The 15978-nt window shown below is 44.2% G+C and overlaps 1 protein-coding gene across 1 annotated transcript in view; it reads right to left on the bottom strand.

Moving 5' to 3' along the window:
* The window catches only part of XRRA1 (X-ray radiation resistance associated 1), a 60692-nt gene that overhangs the window by 26092 nt on the left and 18622 nt on the right, over positions 1-15978 (bottom strand). The window contains exons 8-12 of the mRNA XM_054725636.1: positions 11804-11937; positions 4958-5086; positions 4062-4279; positions 1695-1735; positions 201-326 (exon numbers count right to left, since the gene is read on the bottom strand). Of these exons, the coding sequence (XP_054581611.1) occupies positions 201-326; positions 1695-1735; positions 4062-4279; positions 4958-5086; positions 11804-11937 (648 nt within the window). The remainder of the gene's footprint in view (positions 1-200; positions 327-1694; positions 1736-4061; positions 4280-4957; positions 5087-11803; positions 11938-15978) is intronic.

Below are 15978 nucleotides of genomic sequence, written 5' to 3'. Positions count from 1 at the left end.
CTAAATAAATATCTGTGACTGAATGGACGGACTCCTGCCTTGGCCTAAACTCCCTCCACTTCCTCTACCCTGAGAATTCCTGAGCTCCAGACCTATAATGCAGGGAATTAGAGGGCTGGCCTTTAGGCCAGAGCAGCTGGCATTCCTCCCCCTCTCCCATCTCTGCCCCTGAGGGAATAGGTAGAGAAGCAAAAAGTCACCTTGTTGTAGGCCAGGCTAAGGCACCTCAGCTCTGGGAAGGGTGGGGCCAGCGTCTGGTTCCTGGCCTTCAGTAACTTCACGGGAAGAATCTCAAATATGGGAGGAAGTGCACATACCTTGGGTGTCTTAGAAGGAAAAAAAAAGTCCAAGTCAAAGTGCCTTGATGATAAAGAAGTTGACAGCCACCGAGGGCCGGCATGCCCTTCCTATGGGTGTGGTGAAAAGAACAGCCATTGTAGAGAAGCTTGGACAGAAGATACATCTGGGGTCATAAAGGAAGATGTCTCCAAGGGCCCAGAGTTCTGGTTCCAAGTTCTCTGAGGTCACATGTGAGCGAATTCTCCAGCACCCAAAGTTCCAGTTTCAAGTTCTCTGAGGCCAAAGGCTAGTAGCACTGGTGTAGACATCCGAGGTTCTTTGTCCCCACCTCCCACACTATCCTACAGCACTTATCCTGAACTGGACCCTCCTTCTACACAACTGGGCTAAAATTTCTCCAGAGGACAAAGGGGAGTTGCTTGCATTGTTAAGGGGACTTTTCCTAGTGGGGAGACGGAGAAGAGTGACCTGAACCTTGAACACCTGGCTGACGGGTTAGCTCACGTCCTACAGTGGAGGCTCTTCATGGCAGAATGGAACAACAGCTAAGTCCTGAATCACTTCAGGCAGGCCGTGGGGCCTGAACGTGGCCCAGTGTGCATCTGGGTAACTTGCAGGGTCTTGGCCTCTCAGCACAACCCCACTTGCCTGAGGGTCAACATGTTTGATCAAACAGAAAATTGAAATAGCTGGGTTAGCCGTGCCTAACTCAGTTCACTCACTGGTTCCGGAGTTAGATGGAACCCAAGGAAATTACAAGGTAGATGTTGGGCTCCTGACTGGGTTCAAATGAACAAGATTCTCTTCCAGGCTCCATTAGCTAATGTGTAGTTGTACTTCATATTGTAAAATAAATCAACACTTAGTGCATCAATCTTCGTGAGCTTGGGTAGTGTTTACCTTGACAGGAAAACCAGTATTCTGGGCTAACAAAAATAAAGTGTCTAAGCCAGTGGCATCGAGGATTAGACCCTGGATTGGTGTAACTGGCAAGGACCACTGGCTTTGGGGGACTCTCATTAGGAGCTAATGAAATCCATTTTGTGGCAGCTTTACTTCAATGCCAGCTTGATCAGTTGAGGCAGCAACCTCCACTTATTGAGTAGCATCTGAGCATAGTGAATGGGCTCGTGCGCTGTGTGAGGTCCAGGACCTGCCTGCCTAGTCCATCACTGCATCTCCACAGGCCAGCACAGCGCCCAGCATGTGATAGGTACATGGGAAATATTTGTTCAACGAATCAGTTTCTTCAATGTCATATATATAAATGTCTCTCCTTAACTCCAAATGTGATATGTATAAATGCCTCTCCAAATGGCTCCAATAACTCATTTTTGTTTATCAAAATTAATGTTCTAACTCAAGGACATAAATATAAAATAAACAGTGCTTACCTCTGAGGTTGAGAATCCAGGGTAAGGTGAGAACACAACCTCTGAAACAAAAGAGAAATAGAACAAAGGTTGGTGAGAGCATGAAGTGACTCCAGAGAGGCCAGAGTCTGGGCCAGCCACCCACTGTGTACAGCAGACTGCCTCCTAGAGGGGTCCTCACTGGTGGTTAGCGCCAATGCTAAATGGGAGGAGGAGCTGGCTGTGACATCTGTCAGGTAATAAGCCTTTTGCACTTAAAATAAAATCCAAACTCCTTGGCAAGGCTTTTGAGGTCCTGCCTGACCTGGCCCCTGCCCACTTTTCCAATCTTATCTCATGCTGCCCTGCACCCCTCACTAGACCTTCTTTTTGACTTTGCAACGTACAAGCTCTTTCTAGCCTCAGAACTACTGGGCAGTTAGTATTGATCAGAAGACAAACCAATGTGTCTTAGAAGAGAGAAATGTGGATAAAAGATATTATGTCAGAGGATTTAAAAATATTATTTGTTATATTAGTAGAAATTGAATGTGTTAAGACAGTGAATTCAGGAGAAAGGCTAAGCATAACCAGCAGCACTGTAGTAAGGGAGAGGCTGCAGAGTGACGTCATTTTGGGGACCATCAGAAAGAGATGAGCCAATAAACAGTTCAACCTAATAAATCAGAGCATTGACCGGGACTACATCCTGTGCAGGCACCACTCACCTTTGCTCCAGCTAACGAGACCCTTTTCACGTATTAATGATATACTATAAAAGGTTACATGAAATAACATAAACAATGATAGGGTGGAATACCACACGGCATAAATAACGTCTCCTGTGACTCGGGCTGGAAAGGAATCTGGGAAAGGTTTGTGCAAGGAACAAAGTAGGAATTAGCAGGAGGAAGGACTGTGGTCACAGGTGTGGGTGCTGAGGAGCAATCTTCTGGGGAGGCAGAGAGCCCCCCGCCCCCCCGCCCCCCACATCTAGAAAATGAGCTGCAGCATACTAGTACTGCCTGAATGCACGTCCTGCCCTTCTCCGCAATCTCCGGAAGCAGCCCAGACATCGCAACCTGCATCCTCAGGTTCTGATTGGGAATTGTTCACCAAAAAGATGGACAATTAAGAATCTCCTTGTATTTTAGGAAAATTAACACTATAAAAAAGTCATTAAATATGAAAAATAGAAGAACTAGCATCTGAAAGAAAAACCACAAGAGAGTTTAGTTAACAAAAAGGAGAAAAACTTTAAAATAGAATAACTGTATCCTCTGAGAAATTTGAAAGGCTATTTCATTCCTAAAACAAAAGCAGGGAAGAGAAGCTATTAACAATTCTGTGAATTTAAAATAGGGTAATCAAATAAAAGACTTAATAAATGTGCTGGATAAATGAGCAGACCCAATTGAAGAGCTAATTCATAAAATGAAAGACTAAGCTGACTCTCAGGATGCAGTGCAAAAAGGCAAAGAAATATAAAGAATAACAGAAAAGAGGACTAGAAGGTAGATCAAGCTTTAAGCAAATTATGGAATTTCAAATGGAGATGACAAAGAGAATGGAAAGGGGAAAAGAAAGGAAATTTCTCCAAGGTGAAGAAAACCACATGTCTTTGATTGAAAGAACCTTTAAAGTACCTCACAGGATAAACAAAAAGAGGTGTACATGTGGATGCACCTTAGTAAAATTTCCAAAGGATAAGAGGAATATGTTAAATTCCGGAGAGCAAAAATAGATTTCCTATTGGGAGATGAGAATCAGACTGGCATCACTGGCAACAATGGATGTAGAGGGCAATGGAGTAATATCATCCAAGTTTTAAGGGAAAATTATTTTAAAGCTAGCAATCTCTATTCAACCAAACTAGCATTCAAATATAAAGGTGATTTTGAATATTTAGAAACTCAGGAAAGTCTACTACTTGTAAACCCTCTTTGAAAGAATAATTTAAACAGCAAAATGAAAAGCAACACACAAAAGCAAACTGTCTTTGCTGCCATCTGGCTTTGTTGGCAGCGGGGTGGCCATCTTGAGACCTCAACAGGAACCAACCTACAAAGACAAGCAAGCTGGCCAAGGACGGCCGAAAAGAAGTTGGAAAGAACCTGAATCCTTTGAGGACATCAGTGCCCCCAGAATTAAGCATCTCTGGAAAGCCTTACCTCTGAGTCTCTTGTTGAGATTTTTTTTTTAAATCAACTTTTGATTAGATTTTAGAAGCATCTTAACTGAGAACTAGTTAGAAAGTCACTGAAATAATTCATGTGAGACCTCCACCTTCCCAGGTCCAATAGCTGAAGTGTAGCAGCTCCGCAGGGAGCCACCGACTTTCAGAATAAACTCTCAGAAGCTTACTCTCCCCATGGGGCTAGAGTCTCTGGAACAAGGGGCATCACTCACCTGTTCGGTCATCATCCTTTTTCATGGGCAGTATGGTATAATCCGGATGTTCATCTGAGGCCTCAAATACCCATGATTTGGGCTGCAGAACGGATGGGGGCCCTCTCCGAGGACTCCCTCTGTCTCCAACCCAATCCCCCGACCCGTTGCGGAGCTGAACCTGCTGTAGGTACGGGATCCGGAAAATCTTGTTTTGGTCCAGGCTTAACTTCTTTAGTCTTCAATTAAGGAAAGTGAATACAGAATCTCGGCAATATTATACCTCAGGGACACATACCAAGCAACTTTAGGGAAGAATATGGACTCAGTCTTGGGACAATTACTCCTCTTGTATGACCTTGAGCCAGTGGCTTAGCCTCTCTGGGCCTCAATATCCCTACCTCTAAAATGGGAATAATATTTATTAACCTTTCAAGGTTCTTGTGAAGATTAAATGAGGTAATGTAAATGGTTTACTGAACAAAGTCGTGTTCAGTAAATGGTAGCTGAATCCAAAGTAAAATTTCCAGGGATCTAAGCTTAACCATTTAAGTGCCACCATTTTCATTACTTTAACCAAAAAAGCGGTAAATTTATCTTTCTGATTCTGATTCTTTTTTCTTCTGTCTCCTCTCTCAGGGTCAGGATCCTGTCTCTGGTAATATCTCCCCTTTCCCCCCTTTCTCTTTGTGGCTTCTAATCCAGTCACATGATCAGAAGTGCCTTTACTGATACCCTACTTTTATGGCTGAGTTAAAGCTCAGAGGGGAGAAATGACTTACCCATGGCCACATAGCAGAGATAAGTGGTGGAGTTGAAATGGAAACCCAGGCCTTTTAGCTTCCAGAGTGGCATTCAGGGTGTGAGCTAGGCTGGGGGTTATAGAGGGCCCTGCAGAGAGAGGCTTGTGGCGTTACCTCCTGAGCCCAGCCAGGCTGGCAAAGCAATTGGGGTTGGAGAGTTTGTTGTCATCCAGCATCAGTGTCTCCAGTGCTGGGAACCTCAGGATGTACTTCTTGCTTGTCAGCGATGTTACAGATGTCTCCCTGTGAGTGCAAAGATCTTGGTTAATGAGCAAGGGCAGAGGACAAACTCCACCATCCCCAGGAAGAAATGGAGGATAAGGAATCAATCAAGAAGTCTAACCAACTTGGAAACTTCTCTAGTGGCCCAGAGAGGTCCCTCAGAGAAGGACCAGAACATGTCGTTCCCTCCCCCAACCTCACTCATACATACAGTCTTCTGTATGGAGGAAGGTTCCATCCATTCACTGATAGGCTCTGTGAGACTGGGTTGGGGCAGGATTGGGGGGGAGGGGCACTTGTAGTTCTCATGGAAAATACCAGAGTGAATGAGGCATGACTGAGTTGGGGAAAGCATTCTGTAGGGAGAACACTGCACATTTTGGGGTCAGGACAGACACTCGGGTAGGCTGTCTCATACCAAGGATGCTCACCATGAGATCACCAGGAGACAATGCCCTTGACATGGACCACAGCCTTGCCACTGAGTAGGTGGGGTAAGGTAGGCTGGCTGCAGTAAGGCTAACATGCCTTCATAAAATGCACACATCAGTGAAAAACTGAGCAGTCTCTTTTTAAACTTAAACCCTTGGAGGATTCCCAGAAACACCCAAAAGTGGGATCTAACAGGCTGAGGTCCTGAGTCACACAGATGGGGCAGGAAGTAGTGGCATTTTAGGTACTACCATTAATGTGACCTCATTTTTGTCCCCAGGTGGGTGAGGTCTAGGCAACTCTTTTTAAGTACACGAAGGCAGATGACTCAAGTCATGTTCTCATTCCGTCTCCTCCATACACTCATAAACACACACGTTGACATCCAGTCACAAAGACATATAGATGCATATAAGCCACAAATAGCAAGAAGGTAGGGTAACATTTCTTCAGAGCTTACTGCATTCCTGGCATTGTGTTAGGTGTTTTTTGTTGTTGTTGTTGTTAATTGCACCCCAACTGGGCCGGAGATTGAACCTGCAATAAGGTGAAGGTACATGCCCTTGACTGGAATGGAACCTGAGACCCTTCAGTCCGAGGGCCGACGCTCTAACCACTGAGCAAATCGGCTAGGGCTGTGTTAGGTGTTTTAGATATGTCTTCTCAGAACGGCACTATGGAAGACAAGTGTTATCTCCTTTTCAGATGAGAAACTCAAACTCAGAGTGACTTGCTTATAGTCTCAAAGCTAGAAAGTGGCAGAGCTCAAACTTGACTCGAAACACCAGGCCCTGTCCTGCAGCCCTCACCTCTCATATCACATCTTCAAGGCCCATGTGGATTCAAGTGTGGGGAGATGGAAGGGTCGTTGTTGTCTGTGCCAGAGAGAGCTTGATAAAGATAGGTGGTGAGTTCAAAAGTCCAAAAGGACTAGAACAGTACACTTAGAGTCAGGAATATTTCCAAGGTGAATTTAGAGAGGGTATAATAGCCATTCACTCATCCATTCATACTCAGAAATTTCTTTTACAACCATTTATGGAGCTGGGCACTGAGAATGCAAAGAGAAAAAGAACAAATACATCCTTTTCCTCAAGAGGCTTACAGTCTAGTGGAGGAGGTGCACACACTGCACACAGTGGGACAAAGGCTACAACAGGGGTGCAAAGCAGGTGGGCGTTACCGCTCGGTGAGGAAGGCCCAGGGAAGGCAATGTTTAAGTTACACCATGAGAAATGCAGAGGGAATTTGCCGTGCTCTTAACCACAGTGAGAAGAGGGAAAGGGAGAGGGAGGAAAAGGATCTCTTTGTGGCTGAACTGTAATGTATTTAGAAGCTCTGGGAAGTCATGTTTCCCATCACGGGGCCCAGAGAGACCCAGGCAGCTCACCTGCACAGAAAAATGAGGCAAGTCAGAGAGGAGCAGATGCGAAAGCTGACAGAACTGCCTGGCTCCTCCATAATGCCTAGGACCTACCTTTAGTATGGTCCTAAGGCATGGCTGTGAGATTCCCCAGGGTTCTAGCTATGACCATGACAGTTCTGACTAGAAAGGGAACCAGTCAGATATGGTTTCAGAAAGAGCCCTGGCAAGTGTGGAGGGAAATAGGCTTGACATCCAAAGACCAGAGACAACAGAGAAGGAAAGAAGCCTCTGTTCATGAATTTCAAGGTCACAGATGACTCCTTTTTCCTTTCTGAAAGGACCAACTTTCATATACTGAATTTTAAATTTCTACCTGAGAGAATCACAGGAGGGTGCACAGCAGCTCTGTTGATTTATAATTAACTGGCCTTTATTTTACTTCAGTGAAATACTAAACAGCTAAGAAATAAGCCTTCAAAAAAATTCCTCTTAGACTCCATAATGGAGAAGCTGGCTTTGTCCTGTCTCTTGTGACAAGTCATAGTGCTTTGCCTTTTAAAAGTTTCACCCTAATTATAACATAGAAAAGTTTGTTTTAAAATAGGGGGACAGTCAATAGGTGGGTGAGGAGGACGAGATGCCTGACTTCGGAAGAAAGCATCGGGCTCTCCCACTAAGCCCTTCCCAGGGCAATCCTGGGAGAAGCGCTCTTAGAAGTGGGAGGAGTCTGTTTGTAGTGGAGAGGCCGAGGTTTCCAGCTGTTCAGAGTGGTGCTATTTTTATTATACCTTCTCTTGGCCAAAGGAATTAATAGCATTTAAAATCTGATAGGTTTAACTTAACTTTTTGTGTGTGTCCCTTTAGAAGCAGCATGGGAATGGGGGTCAGGAGCCCGGAGCTCTGATTCTCGGGCTGCTGCTGCTTTGCTTGCTGTCAGTTCTAGGTGGTGTCAAGCATCTCTGGTCAATTCCTTTATGTGTCTGGTGAAAGGGGGTTTCTCTTATTTTACATTGCAAGACTTTGGCTAAAATTATCGTTCAACTGACTGAACCCAGGGCTGTGGCAAACAAAATGAGATTTAGCAAGCTCTAAGGTATGTTCAAACGTCAGATCAGCGCCTGTGATAAGATACAGAAAACCCACCAGGCCAAACACAGGATGAGGGAGGCATGGATTAACAGTTTACTTGAGTAGAAGAGGACTTAGGATGTGGCTGCTACAAAGCTAGTGATCTTTTAGGTAGTGATGGGAACACAGTGATTAGAAAAAAGGAGGTAACCATCCCCCTCTGATCTGTGCTGGTCAAGCCTGAGAGAGCTGACTTGTGTGGTCCAGTGGGGAAAGGGAATAGGCCTAATGGGAGAGCTCAAGTATCAGCTGTCAGTCAAAACAAGTATGAGAACAGTCAAAAGATGGAGTAGGTCAAATATGATTCTCTTCACGCACCCAAAGATAATAATGTGATCTATCCAGAAATGGAGATGCAAATAATTCAGAATAAATGAGGTATATGGTGAGATGGAGAAAGGTAAAGAGAAAAGAGGATGGAGAAGTAGGTAGAGTCAATTCATGTATCCTTACAATCAATGTTAATGGAGTTTATCTAGCACAGTGAGGAGCTGCTAACGGACTTTAAGCAGGGAGGTGGTAGAATCAGATGTGCATTTTAGAAACATCACTTTGGCTGATGGTAAGGAGGATGGGCTGGGAGGTAAGAAACTGGAAACTGAGACCAAACAGAAATGGGCAAGTTTGAGGAAAAGTTATGAAGTACAATTCAAAGCATCTGATGACTGGACAGATGTGTGAGGGAGGGAAGAATGCAGGCGTATGTCCAGGTTTCTAGCATGGAGAGCAGTGCCCACCACTGAGGCCCACTGGCATGGGCATGTCTGCGATGAGTTTGGTATGATAAACAGGATCTATGGGATTACAGCTCAGAAGCTAGAAGTGAGGCAGAGAAATAACAGACCGAATAAGATGAGAACATTAAGAAAGAGCATAAAGATTTAGAAAAATAGCAGCTTAAGAGAGGACAACTGGGGATCACCAACATTTAAGAGGCTGAACCACAGAGCATACTGGGTGTGGACAGATGAGTGGGAAGAAAATGACAATAACATTTGTCTGGAGCCTCACAGACTTTAAAGCACAATTATTTCAATTTTTACTCTGATGTAAGTAGAAGTGCATTCATTCTCCCCATCTTATATGTAAGGAAATAGAAGTGTAAAGTAGTGAAGACTTGCCTTAATTTATGTAACAAGACTTTCCACTGAAATTGGAATAATGAATAAAATATATTTTAAAAAAAAAGACCTATCAATTAAAAACATGTAAGGAAATATTATGCCAAAATCTAAAAATCCAGAGACAGGAACTGAGCACAAGACGCCACTTTTGCCTTGAGGACATTTGCTGGTCTTGTTGAAACAGAAGGACGGGCCTGTACTTGCAGACCCCCTATATGAATCTGGGATCCTAAAGGGATATATACCCTTGGGAGAGAGAGTGCACCAGAACTACCTCCATTCCCCTCATCCCATGGCTGGGGAAGACTGCCTTGTAGTGAACAGAAAAGGGCAATGCAGAGGGCAGACTGGTACTCTCACAAAACTGTAGCCCAAATTTGTATCATCAGAGTGATTCAGAAAATATCCAGCTAGTTTAACGTAGTTTAAAATGGCTCCATATTGAGTGCCCCTAGGAACTTGGCCAAAATAAATGGAAAAGTTCATGGTATTGCCGACTAAATAATGAGTATAAATTAGGAAATACAGACCCAGCCGAAACCGGTTTGGCTCAGTGGATAGAGCGTCGGCCTGCGGACTCAAGGGTCCCAGGTTGGATTCCGGTCAAGGGCATGTACCTTGGTTGCGGGCACATCCCCAGTAGGGGGTGTGCAAGAGGCAGCTGATGGATGTTTCTCTCTCATCGATGTTTCTAACTCTCTATCCCTCTCTCTTCCTCTCTGTAAAAAATCAATAAAATATATTAAAAAAAAAAAGAAAATACAGACCCAAATAGATAGATAGATAGATAGATAGATAGATAGATATAGATATAGACATAGATGTAGATATAGATATAGATATAGATATAGATATAGATATAGATATAGATATAGATATAGATATAGATATAGATATAGATATTAAAAAACAATCTTCTTTAAGGCTTCTTAGAATTAACCACCTATAAAAAATTGGGGAGGTCAGTATTTAGAAGAAGAGATGCAAAGGGGTTCATGCAATATTAAGGGCCACTTTTCCACTAGGGCTGTGTGCTGACTCCAGAAGTGGCAGAGAGGCTGAGAAAGCCTCACAACCAGAACAGAGGATCTAGGAATTAAGGAATGAAAATGAGAGCTGCTCCTCTTACCAGTGTACCTAACACTCCATATGCAGCATCTTTGCTTCTCATCCTGCAACTCTGAGCTCTTCTGGGTTAGAGGCCTTAGTTTCCTAAGGAGGAATACTTTTCCAGGGGCCACAAGCATAGTTCCACTTAACTGGAGATTGAGTTTACTACTGGCCACTTGGCTTCTCTGTCCCACTGAACCAATCGGCAGGAAAAGAGGGGCTTATTATATTGGCTGGGTGGTTGACACTAATTATCAAAAGTAGATATGATTGTTGGTATACCTTGACGGCAAAAAGGAATATGATTGGAATCTAGGGAGTTATCTGGCATTCTTCTTAAGGTGTCCGATTCAGTAGTCAAAGTTATTGGAATTTTTGGAAGATGAAAAGAGTTCTGTAGAGGGATGGTGGTGATGGTTGCACAACAATTTGGATGTACTTAATGCCATGGAAGTGTACACTTAAAAATGGTTAAGATGGGAACGCTTCTGATAGGGAACGGAGAAGGGTCTGAGCTAACCCTTGAAATATATATAAAATCTACGTAAGAAGAGGATATAATGATCTTAAGTGTTGTCTCTGGAGTCAGATGGACCTGGCTCTGCCACTTACTGGCTTTGTAACTCTAGGTGAGTTATTTATCCTAGCTTTTCTTCAATTTCCTTGTCTATAAAGTGGGGATGATTGGATACCTACTCATAGGTGTGAAGATTAAATGAGTTAATATGTGTTAGTACTGCATATGTATTATTATTATTATTATTATCTCTATATATAAAAGGCTAATATGCAAAGTGTCCCCTCGGGAGTTCAACTGCTTGCTATGACGTGCTCTGACCACCAGGGGGTGGCACGGAATGAAGGGAGGCCCCAGCCGGCAGCCAGGGAAGGGAGGCCCCAGCCAGCAGCCAGGGAAGGGAGGCCCCAACTGGCAGCCAGAAGGAAGGCCCCGATCGGCCCTGATCACTGGCCAGGCCTAGAGACCCTACCCATGCACGAATTTCGTGTGTCGGGCCTCTAGTTTTAATATATTTCTTTATTGATTTCAGAGAGGAAGGAAGAAGGAGAAAGAGATAGAAACATCAATGATGAGAGAAAATCATTGATCGGCTGCCTCCTGCACGCTCCCTACTAGGGATCGAGCCTGCAACCCAGGCATGTGCCCTTGGCCAGAAACGAACCTGCAGTCTGCAGGCTGATGCTTGATCCACTGAGCCAAGCTGGCTAGGGCTATTATTATTATTAAGAAAGGAAGAACCAGTATATTCTGGCCAAAAGCAAATGTGTGGAATGGGAATATGCAAGGCTTATTTAGAGGGTTCATGAAGAATAGCCTGGCAAGAGCAATAGCCACAATTTACCAGTGACCAATCAGAGGCAAGTAGAGCAACTTGCCAGACACTGTGTCTCTCCTAATAACACAGAGGAGTGGGGACGCTCATCGGAGGCCTCCCTATCCTTTGGGGTCCTGCTCCCATGGTTGCCTTTACTGGGAGCCTGTCTTTACAAGACTACTGAACTGGTTACTTGTACCCAGAGGAAGAGACACATAGATGGAGCCTCAACTGTAGAACTTACTCCTCTGTGACAGCCAAATTCATTGGCAAGAAGGTAAGCCCATTGCCTGTGAGGAGCAAGACACGGAGGCGTGGCAGAATCCCAAGGTCACAGATGGCCTCCGGATTCAGGCTGTTGAAGGAAAGGTCCAGGAACTACGGAGCAAAGACAAAAGAAGGGGGAACGTAAGTACGATGCAGGACAATAATTTTCATACATGAGGTGGGAGCTAGCTACTTTTTTTTTTTTTTTTAACTTCTGGGGGAGGGGTATCACCCACAAGCTAAAACAATCCTGACTCTCTGGATTAATATTTAAGGTCTATCAGAGTCAGTTCCCAACCTATGTGTCAGCCTAAGCTCCCACTGCAAACCTTTATTTATCCTTTGGTGCTGGCCAAAGTGACCCCCGCCACATTCCTTGCCTCACGTTACCTAAGGCCTTAGCTTCAGCTTTTCACTCAACCAGGAACACCCTTTCTCCATGTATCTCAATCTAAGCCCCAAAGACCAGGTCAGAAGCTGCCTTATAAAACCTTTCCTAACTTTCTGGCTAGATGGAATCTCTCCCACTCTCCTCTGACTTTGAGTGCTTTATCTAGACTGCTTTGGGCCGGGCGGGGGGCGGGGGCGTCGTACTCACAGTAGGCTATGTATCTGCCATAGCTGGATATATGTTTGAGGAATAAGGATCTTGGTACATGGATGTGCCTAGCAGAGTCCTGGCACACAGTAGTGGACTAGACCACAAACCCTCTGAGGTCAAGGGCCATGCCACAGTATCTCTGTATCCCTGTAACCTAGCTTAGGACCTGGCACTAGTAGGTGCACATAGAAAATAAGCTGAATGAACTGGCTTATTCAGTTGGCTTATAAGGATAATGACCCCACTTGTCACCCTATCATCAACCACCTTTTAACTGGCCACTAGATTAAGAGATACTTGACTAGGGTCAGGAGGCCAGTCAGGAAACTGAGTTTCTCTCAACAAAGACAAAGGCAATTGGGATAAATGATGTCAGTTCAGTCTTTGTTTTCTCTTTTCTGAGCCTCTCTAAATACTCACTCACTTTAGCTCTTATGTATGAGTCTTTCTCCCTTCCCTTCCCTTCCCTTCCCTTCCCTTCCCTTCCCTTCCCTTCCCTTCCCTTCCCTTCTCTTCCCCTCCACCTTCACACACCCATTGGAGCCTGTCGAATGGGGCCAGTTTCAGCATCTTATCCAGCTGGTGCAGGAGCAAGGTCTTTGGTTGGTGGCTTAAGGATTACATAGTCGGTCAGACACATACAACTGATTGTAGGTCATGGCCAGAGGAGGACTGGGTTTGGTCTGACTCCATTTAGTAATTAATTGATGGACTCTGTAGACCTGGGTTTAAATCCTGGCAAACTGTGTGATCTTGGGCAAATTACCTAACCTAAGTTTCCTTACCTACAAAGTGGAAATACTAATGAGCTCTTAAGAGGAATTATATAGGTAAAGCTTTTACCATGGAGTCTAGTACATAGGAAAAGCTTAGTTGATGTTGACTGTCATCATCATCATCATCATCATCATCATCATCATCATCACCGTCCCTTCATTCAAGGCTCCTATACTGAAGGTTTACTTTGAACCAGTTCCTGTCCTCTGCAAGTTCACTACCTAGTCAGGCAGCTAGATACATATATGTGTATCAAGTAGCAATGCTGCTGGGATAGAGGTCTGAAGCACAAAGGAAGGAATGGTCAGCCCTACCAGGAGTCCAGATAAGCTTCACAGAGCAGGTGACACCTAAGCTGTCCTCGGAGACTAGTCGGTATTCACCAAATTGTTAAAAGCAAAAAAACATGCAGTGCAGCAAGTGGCACGTATAGAAGCCAGGAGGCAGGAGACAGCCTTGCTTGTTCTGATAGCTATAAATTGTCTGGCTATAATAAGAGTCCATGTTATTAAGAGAGAGCTTGATAAGACTAGACAGGCCATGACAGGTGCCAAGCACCTAACAAGTGCCAAGTTTATGCCTTCAGCAGCAAATTCCAAATTTTGAGAATTCACACAACGGGGTGATCCCACTTGGCAGAGAAGCAAGCCTTCAAGGAGGAAGACCTGGAAAGCTAGCTCGGAGAAGCACAGGTAAAGGTGGGGAAAATTCTCTCCCTCATATCCATATGTGGGTAGTCAACAGACAATGGATTCTACCTCCTTAATATCTCTCAAACTTGTTCCCTCCAACCCATTTTTCATAGAGTATCCATAGTGGTTTTTCTACAATGCAGTTCTGATCCTATTACTCCTGTCCCAAACCCCTCAGTGGATCCCTGGTATCCAGAGGATAGGGTTCAAACTCCTTAGCAAGACTTCCAAGGTTCTCCACAGTTTCTCTTCTGTTACCTCTCCAGGATCATCTACCCACACTCTACCGTTCCTCACTCTCCATTCCAACCTTACTGAGCTGTTTCACCCGTGTTCCAGCTCAGGAGTTGGCACACTAAGGCCTGTGAGCCAAATCCAACCTGCTGACTGTTTTGCTTGGCCTATGAGCTAAGAATGATTTTTTTTTTCAATTAAATTTATTGGGGTGACATTGGTCAACACGATCATATAGGTTTCAGGTGTGGAATTCTATGTTACAAGATATTGTAACATTGTATATTGCACCATGTGCCCATCACCCAAAGTCAAATCTTCTCCTGTCACTATATTTTTAAATGGCTGGAAAAAATCAAAAGAAGAATAACACTGTGTGAAACTTATGTGAAATTCAAATTTCAGCCTCACAAAGTTGTAGTGGAACACAGCCCTCCTCATTTGTTTTTGTTGGTCTATGGTTTCTTCCTTCCACAACAGCAGAGTTGACTAAGTATGACCATATGGACCACAAAGCCTAAAATGTTTACTGTCTGGCCTCTTACAGAAAAAGTTTGCTGACCCTTGTCCTAGCTGCTTTAGCCATTTAATGTTGGGTCCAAATTTGCTTTCCACAGAATTAAGGGCAGTTCGAAGAAATGAATAGTCTTAGCATCGTAGGCCACAGAATTTCACAGCTGGCCCAGAATTTACAGAGGAGGAAACCTAAGTCCCAGATTATTTGGCCAAGGAGGTATGCCAAAGTAGTGGCAGGACCAAGACTAGAAACAAGTTCTCCTGACTCTCAGGGCAGGGCTCCAGCTGACCCTTTTTCAGATCCGGTTGCAGAGAATCAAATTATGACAAAATTAAGTTTTTCTAAGTTGACTCCTGAAGAATTTTACTCTGGGTGGCAGCCTTTCTGGCCAACAAGATTCCTAACCTGGCTACAATATCTGCTGAGTCATATCAAGTTTTATCACACATCAAAATATTCATTACTGTGAGCTGCAAACTCAGGACATTTGACAGGTTTATTCTTTTTCTTAGAGAGCCCTTGCAATTCCAAGAGAGATGAAATTAAATGACTGGCCAAGAGATTTGGTCTTCTCATTTATACTCTGCATCATGACTTTGGTCAGCTCTCTTATGTAAATAAATTCCCTTGGGTAAGGTTGGGTCTGCTGGATAAATACAATCCATCAGAAGCTATCTATAATAATAAAAGGGTAATATGCTAATTAGATGAGACGTATTCTGGACATCTTTTCCGGATGTCCTTCCGGATGAAGCCAGAGCGGGGGAGGGGGTGGGGACAGCCTGCCTGGGTCCCAGGTGCCTGCGGGTGGTCAGAGGAGGGAAACCCGGGTCCCAAGTGCCGGAGGGAAGCCGGTGCCGGCAGCCGGGGGAAGAAAGGCCTACTCTTGCATGAATTTTTGTGCATCAGGCCTTTAGTCAAACTCTAAAGTAGAGCCTCCAAGAAGTCAGTCATGATCAACCCATAGATCCAAGCTAGTCAGCTGTGGGGTCAGAGCCCATAGTCGTGTCCCCTCCCCATGGCCCATTGGCACTTGAAACAGGGGTTTAAAATAGGTGTAAGGAAACCAAGATGCCTGGCTTCATGCATGACTTGAAGGAGCTCAGTAACTACCTTTTTAAAAGTAAAATAATGAATAAATGGAAGTTCATAAGAAGCTCACGGGCCTGTAGGTCAGGGTAATGGTTCCCTGTATCTCTAGAGTACCTGGAACCTGTTTTGCACTATCTATACTGAAATCTAGCATAAGATGTTTCTAACATAGCACACACAATTGCATCAGTTGTTTTAAATTTAATCTGTTTTATTGGACTTTTAGGGCAAGTCTGAAC

The sequence above is a fragment of the Eptesicus fuscus genome, chromosome 13 (genome assembly GCF_027574615.1).
Source record: "Eptesicus fuscus isolate TK198812 chromosome 13, DD_ASM_mEF_20220401, whole genome shotgun sequence".
Classification (NCBI taxonomy): domain Eukaryota; kingdom Metazoa; phylum Chordata; class Mammalia; order Chiroptera; family Vespertilionidae; genus Eptesicus; species Eptesicus fuscus.
This window is presented reverse-complemented; position numbering and strand designations above follow the sequence as displayed.